This window comes from Pipistrellus hanaki, assembly GCF_964339955.1.
Source record: "Pipistrellus hanaki genome assembly, chromosome: 14".
Lineage (NCBI taxonomy): Eukaryota > Metazoa > Chordata > Mammalia > Chiroptera > Vespertilionidae > Pipistrellus > Pipistrellus hanaki.
The window spans coordinates 50,525,158-50,539,889 of NC_140516.1; the positions used below are offsets into that span (position 1 = coordinate 50,525,158).

Sequence of the window (14,732 nt, forward strand, 5' to 3'; positions counted from 1 at the left end):
CCCCTTCCCAGCGTAGGCTGAGCAGTGTGTCCTGTGGGTGGTTCTGAGGTCCAGCCTCACAGCAGGCACGAGGGCTAGCAGGAGGGTCCGGGATGGGGGGATGAGGGTGGCGGCGCATAACCCACTCAAGCGGGGATGGTGCAGGGGTCAGAGAAGTCGGGGCAGCTTCCCACCCAGACGCCTTTAATTGAGCCAGTGCTCATGGGACTGGTGGCAGTGCTGTGCTGCGGCCGGGCGGGTGGCATGCAGAGTCCTGGCTACAGAGTCCTCACCGCACTAAGCTGCGGCTCTACCGCACTACCGGACGCACCGTCGGCAACAAGACGGGGCCTCCTACCTAACGGTCCTAACTCCCCTGGCGATGGGCGACTACGAAGGCCGAGGCTGGTCCTTGGAAGAGTGAACAACGCGGCTGGAAGCCACTCGACTGGGAAACCACTCCCAGCAGGTCCCTGAAGTCACAGCAGCCCCTGTGGGGCTCAGCTCGCGGGCGCTGCTCTTGTGCTGTGACAGGGGGCCGGGGGCCGGGAGCCTGGGCTCAGACAGCTCCGCAGGGAGGCAGATGGCAGAGCCGAGCAGGGGGCAAACCCCAAACCCTTGGCCTGTGTGTGTTGTGAGGCCCGGGGGTTCTGCCTTCATGAGGCACCTAGCACCCAGCCCAGGCAACCTGAGCTGTCCCTGGCAGTGGCACCTCCCCAGATTGAGCCCTCATAACAGGGCCTGGGACCCCCAAAAGGAGTGTCTGGGGAGGGGAAGGGAAGACCAAGCACCTTTCAAAGTCAGGTCAACAAAGGGAAAGCTAACATGGAGAGTAGGCCCCACACCCTGAGCACGGAGAGCGGTCTAGGACAGCGAGGTGATGTTGGATCGTCCACCAGGGGGCGCCATGATCTTCTGGGCTGTGCGTCTGGCAATGTGGTCATCTGCCTGAGATCCTGCAGAAAGGGCGGGGCGTGGGGAGAGGTCGCAGGCACGGCCACATGCAAAGGCCAGGATTGCAGAGCACCGCCCGCCCCGTGAGGGTCCCTGATGCCCCCCAGATGGCAGGTGCTCCTGTCACTGAGGCCTCGGATGCCTAGGACAGCAAGGCCAGCGTTGACAGCAGGCAGGGGCCTGGAGGTCAAGGCCCACCCTCTGGGAAGGCTGCCTGGAGCAGAAGCCAGTCCTGCCCCGTCCCTCCGGCGGGTCTCAGGCTGCCCTGCCCACAGTCCCCGAGACGGGAGAGGCCTGTCCCCAGCTTTTAAGATGACACAGGCTTCAAAGGGGACCTTCCCTGCCCTGTGTCCCCAGGAGGTGAGCAGGGATTGCCATCACCTTCCCAAGAGGGAACACGAGACCAGTCGTCAGGGGCAGGTGAGCCCCACCCAAGGGCTGGAAAGGGAGGGCTCTGGCTCTGGCTCGCAGGGAGAACCTGGGCCCAGTGCTTCTGGAAGGTTCTGTCGCACAGCATGCTGGGAGGTCCCTGACCACAGCCATGTCTCTGAAGACCCTTCCTCGTGTGCCTCACACACCACAGCAGGAGGCAGAGGCTGCCTGGGCTGGACTCCACCTGGCACTGGGGTCCCGCAGAGGCTGGGCATCCCTCGCTCGCCCTGGGCTCAGAGTGACAGCCCCAGGGCAGGTCCTGGGGCGGAAGGGGCGCCCAGGTGGGCCTCACACCCCCGGCCCCGCGCAGGGCCATGGCCTTCACCCACAGACACAGGCTCCACTCACCAGACAAGCTGAACCCCGACTGGTGCAAGTTCCGCACGGGGGTCACTGAGATCTTGCCCGGGCAGGACGCACGGGCCTGGGAGCCACCCCCGGGCTTGGCGGGCACCATCACCTCGTGGACCGGCCCGTCGTAGAGGCCCCGGGGCACGCCGTGAATCTCTGCCAGCTGCAGGTCAAGAGAGCCAGGCGTGAGGGGGCTGAGGGCAGGGGCTCCTGCCGAGAGCCTGGCCACTCTACTCGTTCCTGTCAGGGTCAGGGTCAGGGTCAGGGAGCAGCTTCCGGGCCCTGACAGCCTGAGGGAGAGCAGACACCACACCCCTCCCCAGGGGACGGCTCCAGGCAGCTCAATCAGCTCAAGCATCCTTTGAGTGTGCCTGTGTGCATGCGTGTTCATGTGTGAGCACGTGTGTGCATGCAGCAATCACCTAGGCGGATACCTGGTGCAGCCATCAGATGCAGCAGGGTTATGGGAAGTGAAGGTAAAGACAAGGAAAAGTGCTCATGATGTCCGAGTTCACAAGAGCCGCTGCGGGAAGCCCACGCCCTACTCAGATCCGCGTGCACCTCTGCCCTGGAGGCCCTGCTTCTGTGTCCACAGCAGTTTGCTTGGGGAGGTGCCACGCATGACCATTTCCCTCTGTCCGGGCTCTGCACAGACTCGCGTCACTTGGGAAATAAACGCTCACAGGGCCACCCCTGGAACCCACCGCCCCGGAGCAGGCCTGCCCTGCTGGGCAGCGGGGGGTCAGGGCTGATCTGGAGCAGAAACCGCCCGGGCAGGTGGAAGGTCCGAGAACGCTGGCCGTGCACGCCGGCCCAGGCCTTACCCTGTTGCGCGCCTTGATCCGCTTGTAGACGAAGTCCGGGAAGGTCTTCCGAGGGATGAAGCGGCCGGAGCCTGGGGTGACGTACAGGTGCCCGTCCTCCAGGACCACCCGGCCCTGACTGATGACCACCGAGGGGGCGCCCCGGCACTCCACGCCTTCGAAAATGTTGTACTCCACGTTCTGGGGAGACAGGGCGGGAGTCCAGCACCGCCCCCAGGACACCCCTCGGGCTGCCAGCCTCGGGGAGGGCGAGGGGGATGGGGGGAGACTAATTCCGTGTGCCCATGCTTGACCTCTGATGGCAGGCAGCCAACTCGGCGGGGCCAGAACCAGCAGGAACCGGCCACACCTCTGAGCCCCGTTTCTCATTAGGACAAACAGCACACGGGTGAGCTTGCCCTAGGTGACTCGCCCTCCAGGTGGGCAGGCACGTGACCCTCAAGCCATCTTGAGACAGGTGTCCCAGCTGAGGTGGCAGAGCTGCCCCCATGGCCACCCTGGAGCCCCGGGAAGGCTGCCAGGCCCCGACACCCCCTGACCCTGACCCTGACCCTGACTCGGGGACCTCGCTTCGCTCACCAGGTTGTGGCTCTTGGCAGAGATGATTTTCGTGGCCTTGGGGTTCCATATCACCAGGTCGGCATCGGAGCCCACGGCCACTCGCCCCTTCCTCGGGTAAAAATTGAAGATTTTGGCTGCGTTTGTGCTGGTCACAGCCACGAACTCGTTCTCGTCCATTTTCCCCGAGGCCTGGGAGGCGAGAGGAGGAGCTGGGAGGTCTGGGGCTTCGTGGGCCCAAGGTCCCGCCCCCCCAGGGCAGCGAGCAGTACCAGCTCCCACTCCCAGGCCTCTTATCGGTCCATCTCAGCCAGGGCTCTCCCCCCTTCCTACGCCCCAAGCCTGGTCCCCGGGCTCACTCAGTGCTGACACAACTGTTTCCCCGTGTGGCCGGGAGGCCTGGGGCAGCAGGGCGGGGAGGGGAGCCGGGACTTGGCCTCAGTCCAGGGAAGGCCGGGGTTGGGGGGTGGAGGGCACAGGACGCCCGGCAGAGCTTTCTGAGTGAGGCGGGAGTCTGGGATCGCAGGCATGCTGGGTGACCACCAGCACCGCAGAGAATACCACCCCTGGGAAGGTCCCACCGCGCTCAGCTCCTGCAGATGTGACATGAGACTCGGAGGGGAGGGCCCTCCGGGGGACCAGACGGATGTCTGAGGAGCCCTGGGTGAGGGCGGGAGAAGGACACGCTGGGGCCCGCACCCGGCTCATTCCTCACAGTGCTTCCTGGCTAAGTGCTTCCCACTCTGAGGAAGATGCCATGGCGGCCGGCTCCGGTGGGGTGCACGGCCCAGGCCCGGACTCACCACGCACTTCTCCCAGACCACCGCCATGCGCTCCTCCACGCCGTTGGTGCCCTCGGGGATGAGGGTGAAGTTGTCTTTGCCGACGGCCTTCTGGGCAGTGGTGAAGGTGCAGTGGGCGCTGCCCGTCACCTGGAGGTCCCCGCTGAGGACAAGCGAGTCAGGGAGCCAGGGGATCTGGCCCTCCTGAACCAGCCAGGGCTGCTCGGCTTCACCCCCACGTGGCCCAGCACACCCACAGGGCCAGAGGTTAACTGTGAGGCAGTGCTGGGCAGAGCTGCGCCTCAGTGTGGGGTGGGTTTGGGGCAGTCAGGGTGGGTGCTCTGGTGAGGCCCAGGGTTTGTGTGGGAGGAGCCTGGAGCTGCCAGCAGGCGGAGCCGTGCACACAGGCCCACCTGGGCCACCCCGAGCGTCTCCTTACCTGGCCAGCAGGGCGGTGAGGTGGTCTGCAGTGGTGGGGTCCGGGTTGATGGGCGGGGAGGTGACGAAGGCCGCGGCCTTGGCCCAGTTCTTGCTCCAGTAATGCGAGCCGTCAGTGCCCAGACTGGCGGTGAGGGGCTCCCCAAACACGACCGCCCCTGCAGTGAGGCCCGTGAGAGGCACCCCCTGCCTGCATGCCCCCAGGACCCAAGCAGGGTGGAGGCCTGGGCACGGCACTGCCCCTCGGTTTCCTGACCCTGCACAGCTTGTCCCTCTCCTCTGGGGCACCTGGCACCGGGCAGGCAGGGGGTCAGGCCTGCCAGACACTACATTGGACTTCATCTACTACTCGCTGCTCGCCCCCTGCTGGTCTGCACGGGCAGATACACGTTTTTCTTATTTACCAGCTGCCTCTAGTTGTGGGGGTGCTCTGTGGGCAAAGAGCACCCCAGCTTTCAGGGTTCTCCCCAGCTCCTGGATGCATGGAGGTGCCAGCGAACAGTAATGTGGGGCTCCAGGTGGGGTCAGCTAAAACCAGCTCCTTCTCACCCTCACAGCACGTTTCCCTGGGGAACCCTGACCATCCTGGAGCCACTGGGAAGGGACCAGTCAAGGTCACAGGGCATGTCCACCATCACACACAGATCCTGTGACTCCACAGGCCCCTCTGTTTGCCTTAAGGCCCCTGGTGAGCAGCTGCTGCTCCCCGCCAGGCCACACGGCCCACCCCTGCAGTCCCTGGTGTGAGGCCCCTCAATGAGGGGGCCAGGCTGGGCGGCAGGCTGCTTTTCCATCGTACCTGCCCTACCCTGAGCCTCTGTACAGCCAGCCAAGTTCCCGGGGGGTGGGGAAGATGACCCCTAACCCCCCAAACCCTCACCAGCCTGGGGGTCCAGGCCCGGGACTCACCCCTGCGCTTGGCTCGGGCCACCACGTCAGCCGCAGCCTTGCTCATCACCTTGGTGACGTACAGGGGGCAGTTGGCCTGCTTGGCGATGGTGACGGCTCGGTACACGGCCTCGGCCTCCACCTGGGGACAGGGGTGCTCAGGCCACGGGAGGGCCTGGGGAATGCTGACCACGCTGACCCCCAGGGCCATGCTGGGCACCTGGGGAGGACTCTCTCAAGGTCACAGGGCATGTCCACTGTCACACACAGGTCTTGGCCCAGAGAGGGCACCCATGGGTGGGTGAGGATGCCAGCTTGGGGCTCGGTGCCCAGGATCAGGGTGACCCACATAGTCCCCAGGCCCTGACCATGCTGCCTCTCAGCCTCGGGTACCGGGCTTGGGGTGACCAGTGGTCACAGGGGCCATGTGCCTGGTCGGGGGACAGGTGAGGACAGTGTGGCCATGGCCCTGCCCAGGCCATGGACCCAGACCCACCCCCAGAGGAATGCGGCATCTGAGCACAGTCAGTGCCAGGGTGCACGCAGCGGGCACAGCGCCTACCTCGTCGGGGTGGCTGAGCACGTGGCCCTCGGGGCCGGTGATGCCGAGCTCCAGCAGCCGCTTCTGCTCCTACAGAAACCAACCGGGTGCCACGTTCCCGCCCAGGCTGCCAGGGCCCGGCGCCGCAGCCAGGGTGTGCGGGCCACCTCCCAGGGCAACCACTGGCTGAGGCTGAGCCCGGGCCCCCAGCATCACCACCACAGAGAACTCAGAGCAGGCGAACGGGGCTTGGAGAGGGCAAGGGCCTCTCCCAAGGTCACAGGGCTCCTGGCGTCGGGGCCGAGACGACCCCACAGGCTTGCCTGCCAAGCTGGGTGTGCACTGGGGGCTCTGTACAGCAGGGTGGGCGGACCCCCCAAGCCCTATAGGAGGCCCCCCTGAACCTCCCAGGTCCCCCAATGCACCTGCACCTGCACCGGAGGGGCCACCAAAGGTGTGAGGAGAAAAACATCAAGTGCCGGGCGCAGAGGTGGTGGGCGCCACCTCACAGCCCCTGGGCCGAGGGGAAGGCGGGTGGGCTGGACCCACCTGGGGTGTGACTGAAGGACAGGCACTGGCCCCACCTGGGCGCCCACTGGTCAGAGGAAAACAAAGCCAGCGCCCTGAGGCACGAGCCCGTCTCCATACCCCAACAAAGCAGCGTTTTGCTTTGAAGAACTTCGGATAAGTGTGATGACCGGGGGAAAATCTATTGCAGCAAAAAGCTCCCCTCACTCCCTGCTTGCTTGACCTTTGACCCGGGCAAACCACTTACTGAATACGCTCAACAGCCCCTCCCTCGGGGTTGGTGGGGTTAAGCGCTCGCATCCTGGCACCCAGGAGTCCCCCTCGCCCTCACCCCTCGCCTCGCCCAGGCCGCCCGGCCCGCACCTCCTCCACGATGTCTCCGTTCTCCGCGTGCACCTGGGCCAGGGCTCCCAGGTCCCGGATGATGCTGAAGATCTCGTACATCTGCGAGGAGAGGCGCCCGAGCCGTGAGGGGCCGCGTCTCTCCCGGCAGCAGCCCGAGAGACACCCGCTCGCCCCTCCTCCGGGCACCGGCCCTACCTGGCCGTCAGTGCACTGGCACCTGTCCTTGTACGCCATGAAGACCAGGAAGGAGTTCACACCTGGAGGACAGGCGGGAAGGGGCGAGACCCTCAGCCTCCCCGCCTCCCCATCCCCAGAGGCGCCGGGTGGGATGGTGCCTCTCCATGGCCGTCTCCCCAGCTGGCATGGCAGCCCTGGGGCACCAGGCCACACACTTACCGACAGATGGTGATGAAGGTCAGAGTCTGCCAGCACCCCTGACCTGCCGCTCAGCCCTGGGATCAGGGACCAAGGCTCCCCAGGAGCAAACACAGATGCAACCCCTCACGAATGCCCCTCTGGGCCCCTTCCCCCTCTCTAAATCCGTCTCGTTTTTGTCAAATCCACTATGAAACCTTGATATGGTTTTAGTTTCAAGACTTTCAATAAAAAAGTTTACCCTTGCTCAGGTGGTTGGCCATCATCCTTTGCACCAAAGGGTGGAAGGTTCCATTCCCTGTCAGGGTGCATGCCCAGGTTGTGGGTTCATCCCCCATTGGGGCATCTGCAGAGGCAGCTCATCCATGTTCTGCTTTCACATCGGTGCGTATCTCTCTCTCTCTCACTTTCCCTTCCCCTCTCTCTCTAAAAAAAATCAGTAAACTAAAAAATGTAATAAAAAATTTTAAAAAACAAATATACTTAACCCTTGATGATAGACTGGCCCGTCAGCAGCAGGGCAGCACAGAGCACTGGGGGTGCAAACACCTCCTCCTTCTAACCGGGTCTTAACTTGCCAGCAAAACAAATACCATGTTTCCTCCACCCATGGCCATGAGACCAGGGAGCATCGGTGACGGCTGGGACCCCGTAACGAGGACAGTTACAAGGTATGTCCCTCAGACCCGGGAGGCGGAGGACCCTAGCCTGGATCCTCTGGGAGTAGAACAGACCCTCGAGTGACTCTTGTCCAACTTCCTCCAACTCCTGGCGCCTGCCCTGGGGTCAGATGGACGTAGAGCCCAGCACGGAGGGGCCGGCCTGGGGCGGGGGCTTCCCACTGAGACCAGGGACGCCCAGGCACCTGTCGGCCCGCCTGCCAGCCAGCCACCCTCGGCCCTGCGGGCACTCACCCTTGTCCTTGACCAGGGCCTCCAGCTCCTCCCTGATGCTCTCGTGCCAGCGCGGGATGTCCACGTGCAGGGAGTAGTCGCAGCAGGCCCCGGCGTCCGCCCGCTCCCGCCACTGCTCGTAGGCCGCCAGCAGGCTCACGCCCACGTCGGGGAACACGTGGTCCACTGTGGGGGCAGTGCAGTCAGCTGAGCCCCCAGCACGGGAACGGAATGACCTCGACCTCCAAGGAGGTCATGTTAACAAGAGATCAAGAACCACACAGGAGCCGAAACTGGTTTGGCTCAATGGATAGAGCGTTGGCTTGGGGACTGAAGGGACCCGGGTTCGATTCCGGTCAAGGGCATGTGCCTTGGTTGCGGGCATATCCCCGGTGGGGGGTGTGCAAGAGGCAGCTGGTCGATGACTCTCTCTCATCGATGTTTCTAGCTCTCTATCTCTCTCCCTTCCTCTCTGTACAAAATCAAAATATGTTTAAAAAAAAAAAAAAAACAACAACACAGGAGATACCGCAGGCACCGTAACAGGGGCTGTCCCTGCTGTAAACTGCCCATCAGCTCTGTCCAGAGAGGCATGACCCATTGCCTCAGCCTCCCTCTGAGCCGAGAGACAACCCACCTCACACACACACTCCCCCCACCCCCGCCGCACACCTCACAGCTCAAGAGCCTGAGCGGCAGCCTTACCCTCCAGCACAGGCGCCCCTAGAGGCGGGGGAGGGAGGGCGCCGCTGTCCTCGGTGCTGGACCTGGACGCCTGCCCAGGACAGCGGCGTGGGGCTGGCTTGCATGAACCTTCCAGGCGGCACAGACCTTCACCAGGGCCACCCATCCCACCGTCCCCTGGGGAGGCTGGGAGGGCACACACTACACTGTCACCCCCTCACCTGCCAACCTCACCGCCAAGGTCCAAACCCTGCTCACAGCCGCCCCTGGGCGAGGGAAGGGCTGAGAGTGCGGTGGCCAACAGGAAGGCACCGCCCCAGGGGTCCTGGCAGGTGCTGTGCCTCCTTCCAGCGCAGCCCTATGGGGGCTCCTGTGCTCCCCACAGCCCAGATGGAGAAGTCAGGACCCTGCGGGAGTGGCTGCCTGTCCCACCCGGGGGGCCGTGCACCGCTCGGGGCTGGGGCTGGCAGGCGGAGGAAGCAGATGGCTCAGCAGAGCCAGCCCCGCGCCTACAGCATCTCTCCCTCCTCTCAGCCACACCTCACAGCCTTGGCATTGGCATGGGCACGTGATGTCAACCATGGAAGTATCCTGGCCGGCTGGGGCCACCAGTGACCGGCATGAGCAATGGCCTGAAACGACCCGTCTTCTGAGTCCATCTGAAAGAGGGATGGACCATCGCGGGGTTTTCCACTTCCTGGCTGAGTAAACCAAACCGAGCCATGGTTCCGACAGTGGCTGTCACTTGTGACGTAGCCCCCAGTCCTCAGCGCGGCCTTCCCTGGCGGTGGTCACAGAGCGTTTCCCGTGCACCAGGCGCCACAAAGCACCTATGTGCTCGCTTCCTCCGCCTCCTGCCTGACAGATCGGGCAAGTGTGACCGGTAAAAGCCAGCTGTTACCTGAGGCCACACAGCTGAACATGACGGAGCCAGGGGTCAACCTGGTTGTGAGACCCGGCATGGCAGGCACAGCTGCCCTCGGCATTGAAGGCTGTGAGAGGAGGGGCTGGGCCTGCTCCTGAGCTTGCCGAGAGCGGGAAGACCATGCCAGCTGGCACAAGAGCTCAGAGGGTTTTGTGAGGACAGCACATGAGCTGCAGCCCGCCAGGACAGTGCTGCACAGAGCCAGCTTGGAGAAACCGTACCTCTGGTGGTCGCTAAGAGAGTAACAGTGCCCTAGCTGGTTTGGCTCAGTGGATAGAGCATCAGCCTGAGGAGGAAGGTTCCCAGGTTCAACTCCAGCCAAGGGCACATTCGGGGCTGCAGGCTCCATCGCCCAAAGGGGGCATGCAGGAGGCAGCCGATCAACGATTCTCTCTCGTCATTGATGTTTCTATCTACCTCTCCCTCTCCCTTCCTAAAATCAATAATTTTTTTTTAAAGAAAGAGTCCTTTTTGCCTAAAGACACAGCACCTGTTTTTAATTCTTCTTGACACAGGCAGGAGCTTGCAGGGTGAGGTTGACGCGCAAACCCATCTGACATTTCAGGTGACATAACCCCTCGCTTGTCCAAAGCATCGGGGTTTCCCAAACCTGGTCCTCCGCCAGCCGCCTGCTTCCCAGGAAATACCGAATAACTGGGCACTCATCCATGTGCTCCCACGGACTCTGAGGAGCTCCCCGGAGCTGGCCTGGCAGGATGACCAGCATGAGAAACAGACAGGACGAGGGAAGGCGCCTCATATCCTGATCTGCAATCATATCCTGATTGCAGATCAGGATATGAGAGAGGACAAACGGGACTGAGAAAAAACCAGCACGAAAGACGCTTCCTGAAACACACACACAGCCGGCCAGAGCGCCAAGATGGCGCACGGACGCTGCCCGACCCGGGGACACTCACATATCATGGTGGTCCCTCCCGCGAGGGCTGCCTTGGTGCCCTGGCAGAAGTCGTCAGCCGGGGCCATGCCCAGGGCAGGCACCTGCAGCCTCGTGTGGACGTCCACCCCTCCTGGAAGGACCAGCAGGCCGTGGGCATCGATGGTGCGGATGCCCCCAGGGACGATGAGGTTTTCTCCAATTTGCCTGAAAGCAGCAGAGAGAGATGCCGCTGGTCAGAAAGAGCCCAGGTCAGAGCGTGCCTGGGCTGCCTGTCAAGGCGGTGGAGCTGGGACACGTGAGCTTGGGCTCCTGTCCGGAGGGAGAGGGCCACACGGCCGAGGCTCCGCTGCACTCCGGAGACTGTAAGAGCAGAGATGTGGCTCAGCACAGCTGGCGTGGAGATCTAGCCCCGTGTGCTCATCACGGCCCTTGTGGTGGCCACTGAGACGTCCACTAGCCCTAGTGGCTGGAGATGCTCACACAGAAGCAGAGAAGCTAATGGTCAGTACGTACTTATTAAGCACCCGCTGTGAGCCCCAAATCGTACCGAGACTGTGATGGTGCAAGAAACGTGGGTGCCATAGTCCTGTTTTCCGAGACCTTACGGTGAGATTAGTTGCTCAAGGCCTGGGCTAGGGCTGCTTGCAGGGGAAGAGGTTTCAGAAAAGAAAACACACTGATGTGATTTCACAAGACAGTGCGTCCTGGGTCACGCACAATCAGGGCACACTGTGGCTGCAAAGGCACTCCTGGCAGAAACTTACTTTATCACACCGTCCTCCACATACAAATCAGCGTAAAAGGACTGGTCATCGTTCACCACCTTCCCACCTTTGATCAGAAGGCGATCGCTCTATAGCAAACAAACAAACAAACAAAATGGGTACATTTTATTCAAACCGAGTTGCCAACCATGGTTAGTACAACCTCTCCCTCTGGATTTACCACTAAAACATTTGCGCACAATCTGTGCACATAAAACCCAGCAGGAAAGCCAGCAGCATCTACCACCCGAAAGAATAGGGCAGAGGCCGCTGCAGTCGGAGGTACCCCCCCCCCACCCATTCCTTAGGGCCCTGCACCCACCTAGCCCCCTCCTATTCTGTGGAGCCTCCCCCTCCCGCTGCCCACACATACACACACACACCGGCCCTCACTCAGCCTCCCCTCTGCACCCCACTGGCAGACAGCCTGCTCTCCTCCCTAAGGCAAAGGATGAACAGGGGAACTGGCTTCTCACGTTGTCAACAAAAAGCCCACGTTAGTGAGCGTGAGTGTCGCGATGAAAGGGGTTCTATTTACATCTTCAAGTTTTCCATCTAACTCAATACCCAGCTGGGGACAGAGGTGAGCAAAGTCCCACCATGTCCGCACTGGCCCAGAAGGTCTGTCCCCCTTTTTCCGTCCCTTCCCCTCCCCCCCCCCCCCATGGCCTCAGTGAAATCACAGGCAAGGCCATCAGACTGTGACAAACACAGGAGACAAAGAGGAGGGCATGATGGATGATGGGGGAGGAGACGGGGCTGCTTCGGGGAGGAGAGGCCTGTCTGAGGGGCTCCAGCCCAGCCCAGGCCAAGGCCCTGCAGCTGGAAAGAGCTTGAGTTAATGTAAACCCAAGCGGAAGCTGGGGGCTGGAGACTCCTGAGGGAGGGGAGCGGTGGGGTGGCCCTCAGCAGGATTTGAGCATGGAGGGGACATTTGCAAAGAGGTCACGCTGGCTCTGCACAGAACGTGGAACCTGGCGTCTAATGATGGAGACAGGACCGTCACTTGGGTGGCTAGGAGGTTGTCCAGGTGAGAAATGGACCAGGGGGCCTTGGACCAGGATGAGAAATGGACCCCAGAGGTGGGACTTCTGCTGATGGAGAAGTCATGGGGGTGAAGGGCCAGGAAGGCATGGGGGTGACCGTCGGTGCCGCTGCTGCCTGGAGGCATCCCATGTGGGTGAACTGAGTGTCAGGGGGCAGGGCCAGCTCTCCGTGGCTCCGCCCACAGCGCAGAGCTGGGGCACAGGCGGGGGCTGGTCCACTGTTCAGCAGCCACAAGCCCTTCTAAGGACCCGCCCCCAATGCTGGGAGAGAGTGTGGCGTGGGGGCTGCCGGGGTGATGGTTCGGCCTCGGGGAGAATATCGGAGAGCCGAGTGTAGACTGATGCAGATGAGGGTCCGAGTTTGCACCACTTTCCCTCCAGGCTCCCTATGACTGGCCCTGTGGGAAAGCCTGCCCACTTCATGGCAGGCCTGACCCGGTGCCCACCTAGAGGCCTGGCCAGGGCTCCGGCCAGGGCCTCTGGCCCCTTACACACCGTCAGCCTGATGCCGAGAAGACCAGCCATGGCTGTGTGGTCGGTGGGAACGCTAGGACCTGCCATTAAATAACACGTTACTTAAGAGCGGTATTACTTACTCTCTCTTCTTACTGACACCCACTATTCCTGCTTGTACCTAATGGGTTAAAGTAGAGCCAGCAGCCTAGTCTCTGAAAGGACTGACACACTGCCCCGGCCAGAGCAGAGCCTCCTCATACAGCCCCGAGCTAAGAGTGACCTTCCATCTTAATGGCTGGAACACACTTTCTAACAGTCCACGCTTTGGAAAGTGGTGTGGAACCCACACATCACCCTCCGCCAGTGAGGAGGAGACTTGTGCTCTGGGTCCCCTCTTACCCAACCTCCCACACCCCCACCCCACCCCCACCCCCCACCCCCCACCCCCCACACCCACACCCACACCCCACACCCACACCCCACACCCACACCCCCCACACCCACCCCCCACAACCACACCCCACACCCACACCCCACACCCACCCCCCACAACCACACCCCACACCCCACACCCACACCCCACACCCACACCCCACACCCCACACCCACACCCACACCCCACCCCCACACCCACACCCACACCCCACACCCACACCCCCCACACCCACCCCCCACAACCACACCCCACACCCCCCACCCCCACACCCACACCCCACACCCACACCCCACCCCCACACCCACACCCACACCCACACCCCACACCCACACCCCACACCCACAACCCACACCCACACCCCACCCCCCACACCCCACACGCGGCTTTCGGGTATTTGGGCCTGGACTCTGGGAAGTGACTGGGTTTGGAATCAAGCAGGTGAGATGGGCGGCCATGCTCAGGATGGGGGTGGAGGGAGGGGTCCTCCTGCCCCTCCCTCTCCATCCCCCATCCCTCTCCTCTCCCCGCCCCCTCCTCCCCAGCCAACCAGCCACAGGCGGAACCTGCCTGCTGGTTCAGAGGTGAGGGCTCCTTCCCCCTAGACTCTCAGGAAATGAGACCCCGCCACCCTCCCACTGAGGCCAAGTCCAGAGTTGGGTCCGAAACTCTGAAACTGCTCAAGCCCTAGGGCCCTTGGGCGGCCACCGTCCAGCTGGGGCCCAGGTGCCTGCCACTCTGCCTCCCTCCCTTCTTTCTCCCCCTCCTTCCCTCCTTCCCTCCCCCCCTCCCTCCGCGGGCTCCGGCGCCCGGAGCGGTGGCTTTGTCTCTGGGCAGCCAGGAGTGGAGGGCTGACCTCCGGCACCGCAGGGTGTGCTGTCTGGGGGGTCTCTTCTCCCCAGGGTTGGGGTGCCGCTCAGCAGCTAATGAGCTCGCTTTCCTCGGTGTCTCCGAACCCCGGAACCTTGAGGGGTTTGGCCAGAGGTTCTGGGCCCAGCGGGGCTGAGCTGCTTTGTCTGGGAACCAGAGCTCGGGCGCGGAGGGTCTAGGGGGGCGGGCCTAGGCGGGTTTGGGGGGGGGGAGGGGCTGGCCTAGGCGGGTGGGGTGGGGGGCTGGCCTAGGCTCCAGGCCGCATCTCCGCGCATCTCTGCGCCCCGGGCCCGCTGGCGGCGCCAACAAAGGCCGCGTCCATCCAACTCCGAAGCCGAATCCGCCGCCTCGCCCGGCCGGGCCTCGGCGGGGACCGAGGAAAGCGGCCCCTCGGCCCCGGGCGCAGAGATCCGGGGAGCGGCGGGGCCTGGGCCTGGGCGCCCGGCGCTTGGAGTCCTCGGCCCGGCCCGGGCAGGGGGTGGGCCCGGCGCGGGGGCTGGGCCGGGGGCCAGGGGCCTGGCCCGCGGGAAGGTGCACCCGGCCAGGAGGCCGGGCCCCGCCAGGCGGCGGCGGAGGCGCGGGCGGAGGGGCTCACCGTGATCCGGGGGATGCTCTTCTTGCCCTGGAAGGACATCCTCCTCCTGGAGCGGGGCCGGCGGGGGTGCCGGGCAGGGGCCGCTAGCGCCGGGCGGGGCAGGTGCGGGCCGGACAGGGGTGGGGGCGCCCGGTGGGTGTCGGAGTGGGAGCCAGCCCGGCCGCGCAGCT

At 63.5% G+C, this 14,732-nt stretch overlaps 1 protein-coding gene across 1 annotated transcript; it reads right to left on the bottom strand.

The window, feature by feature from the left end:
* Positions 1 to 147: 147 nt before the first annotated feature.
* On the bottom strand, positions 148 to 14,732 carry DPYSL4 (dihydropyrimidinase like 4). Its single transcript, XM_084903609.1, has 14 exons — positions 14,563 to 14,732; positions 11,163 to 11,251; positions 10,418 to 10,602; positions 7,910 to 8,074; positions 6,816 to 6,877; positions 6,639 to 6,719; positions 5,769 to 5,837; positions 5,228 to 5,348; positions 4,320 to 4,476; positions 3,902 to 4,043; positions 3,120 to 3,290; positions 2,541 to 2,720; positions 1,714 to 1,879; positions 148 to 935 (listed from the first exon to the last, which is right to left on the bottom strand). The coding sequence occupies exons 1-14, from the start codon at positions 14,599 to 14,601 to the stop codon at positions 844 to 846; spliced, it is 1,719 nt and encodes a 572-aa protein (XP_084759735.1). The 5' UTR covers positions 14,602 to 14,732; the 3' UTR covers positions 148 to 843.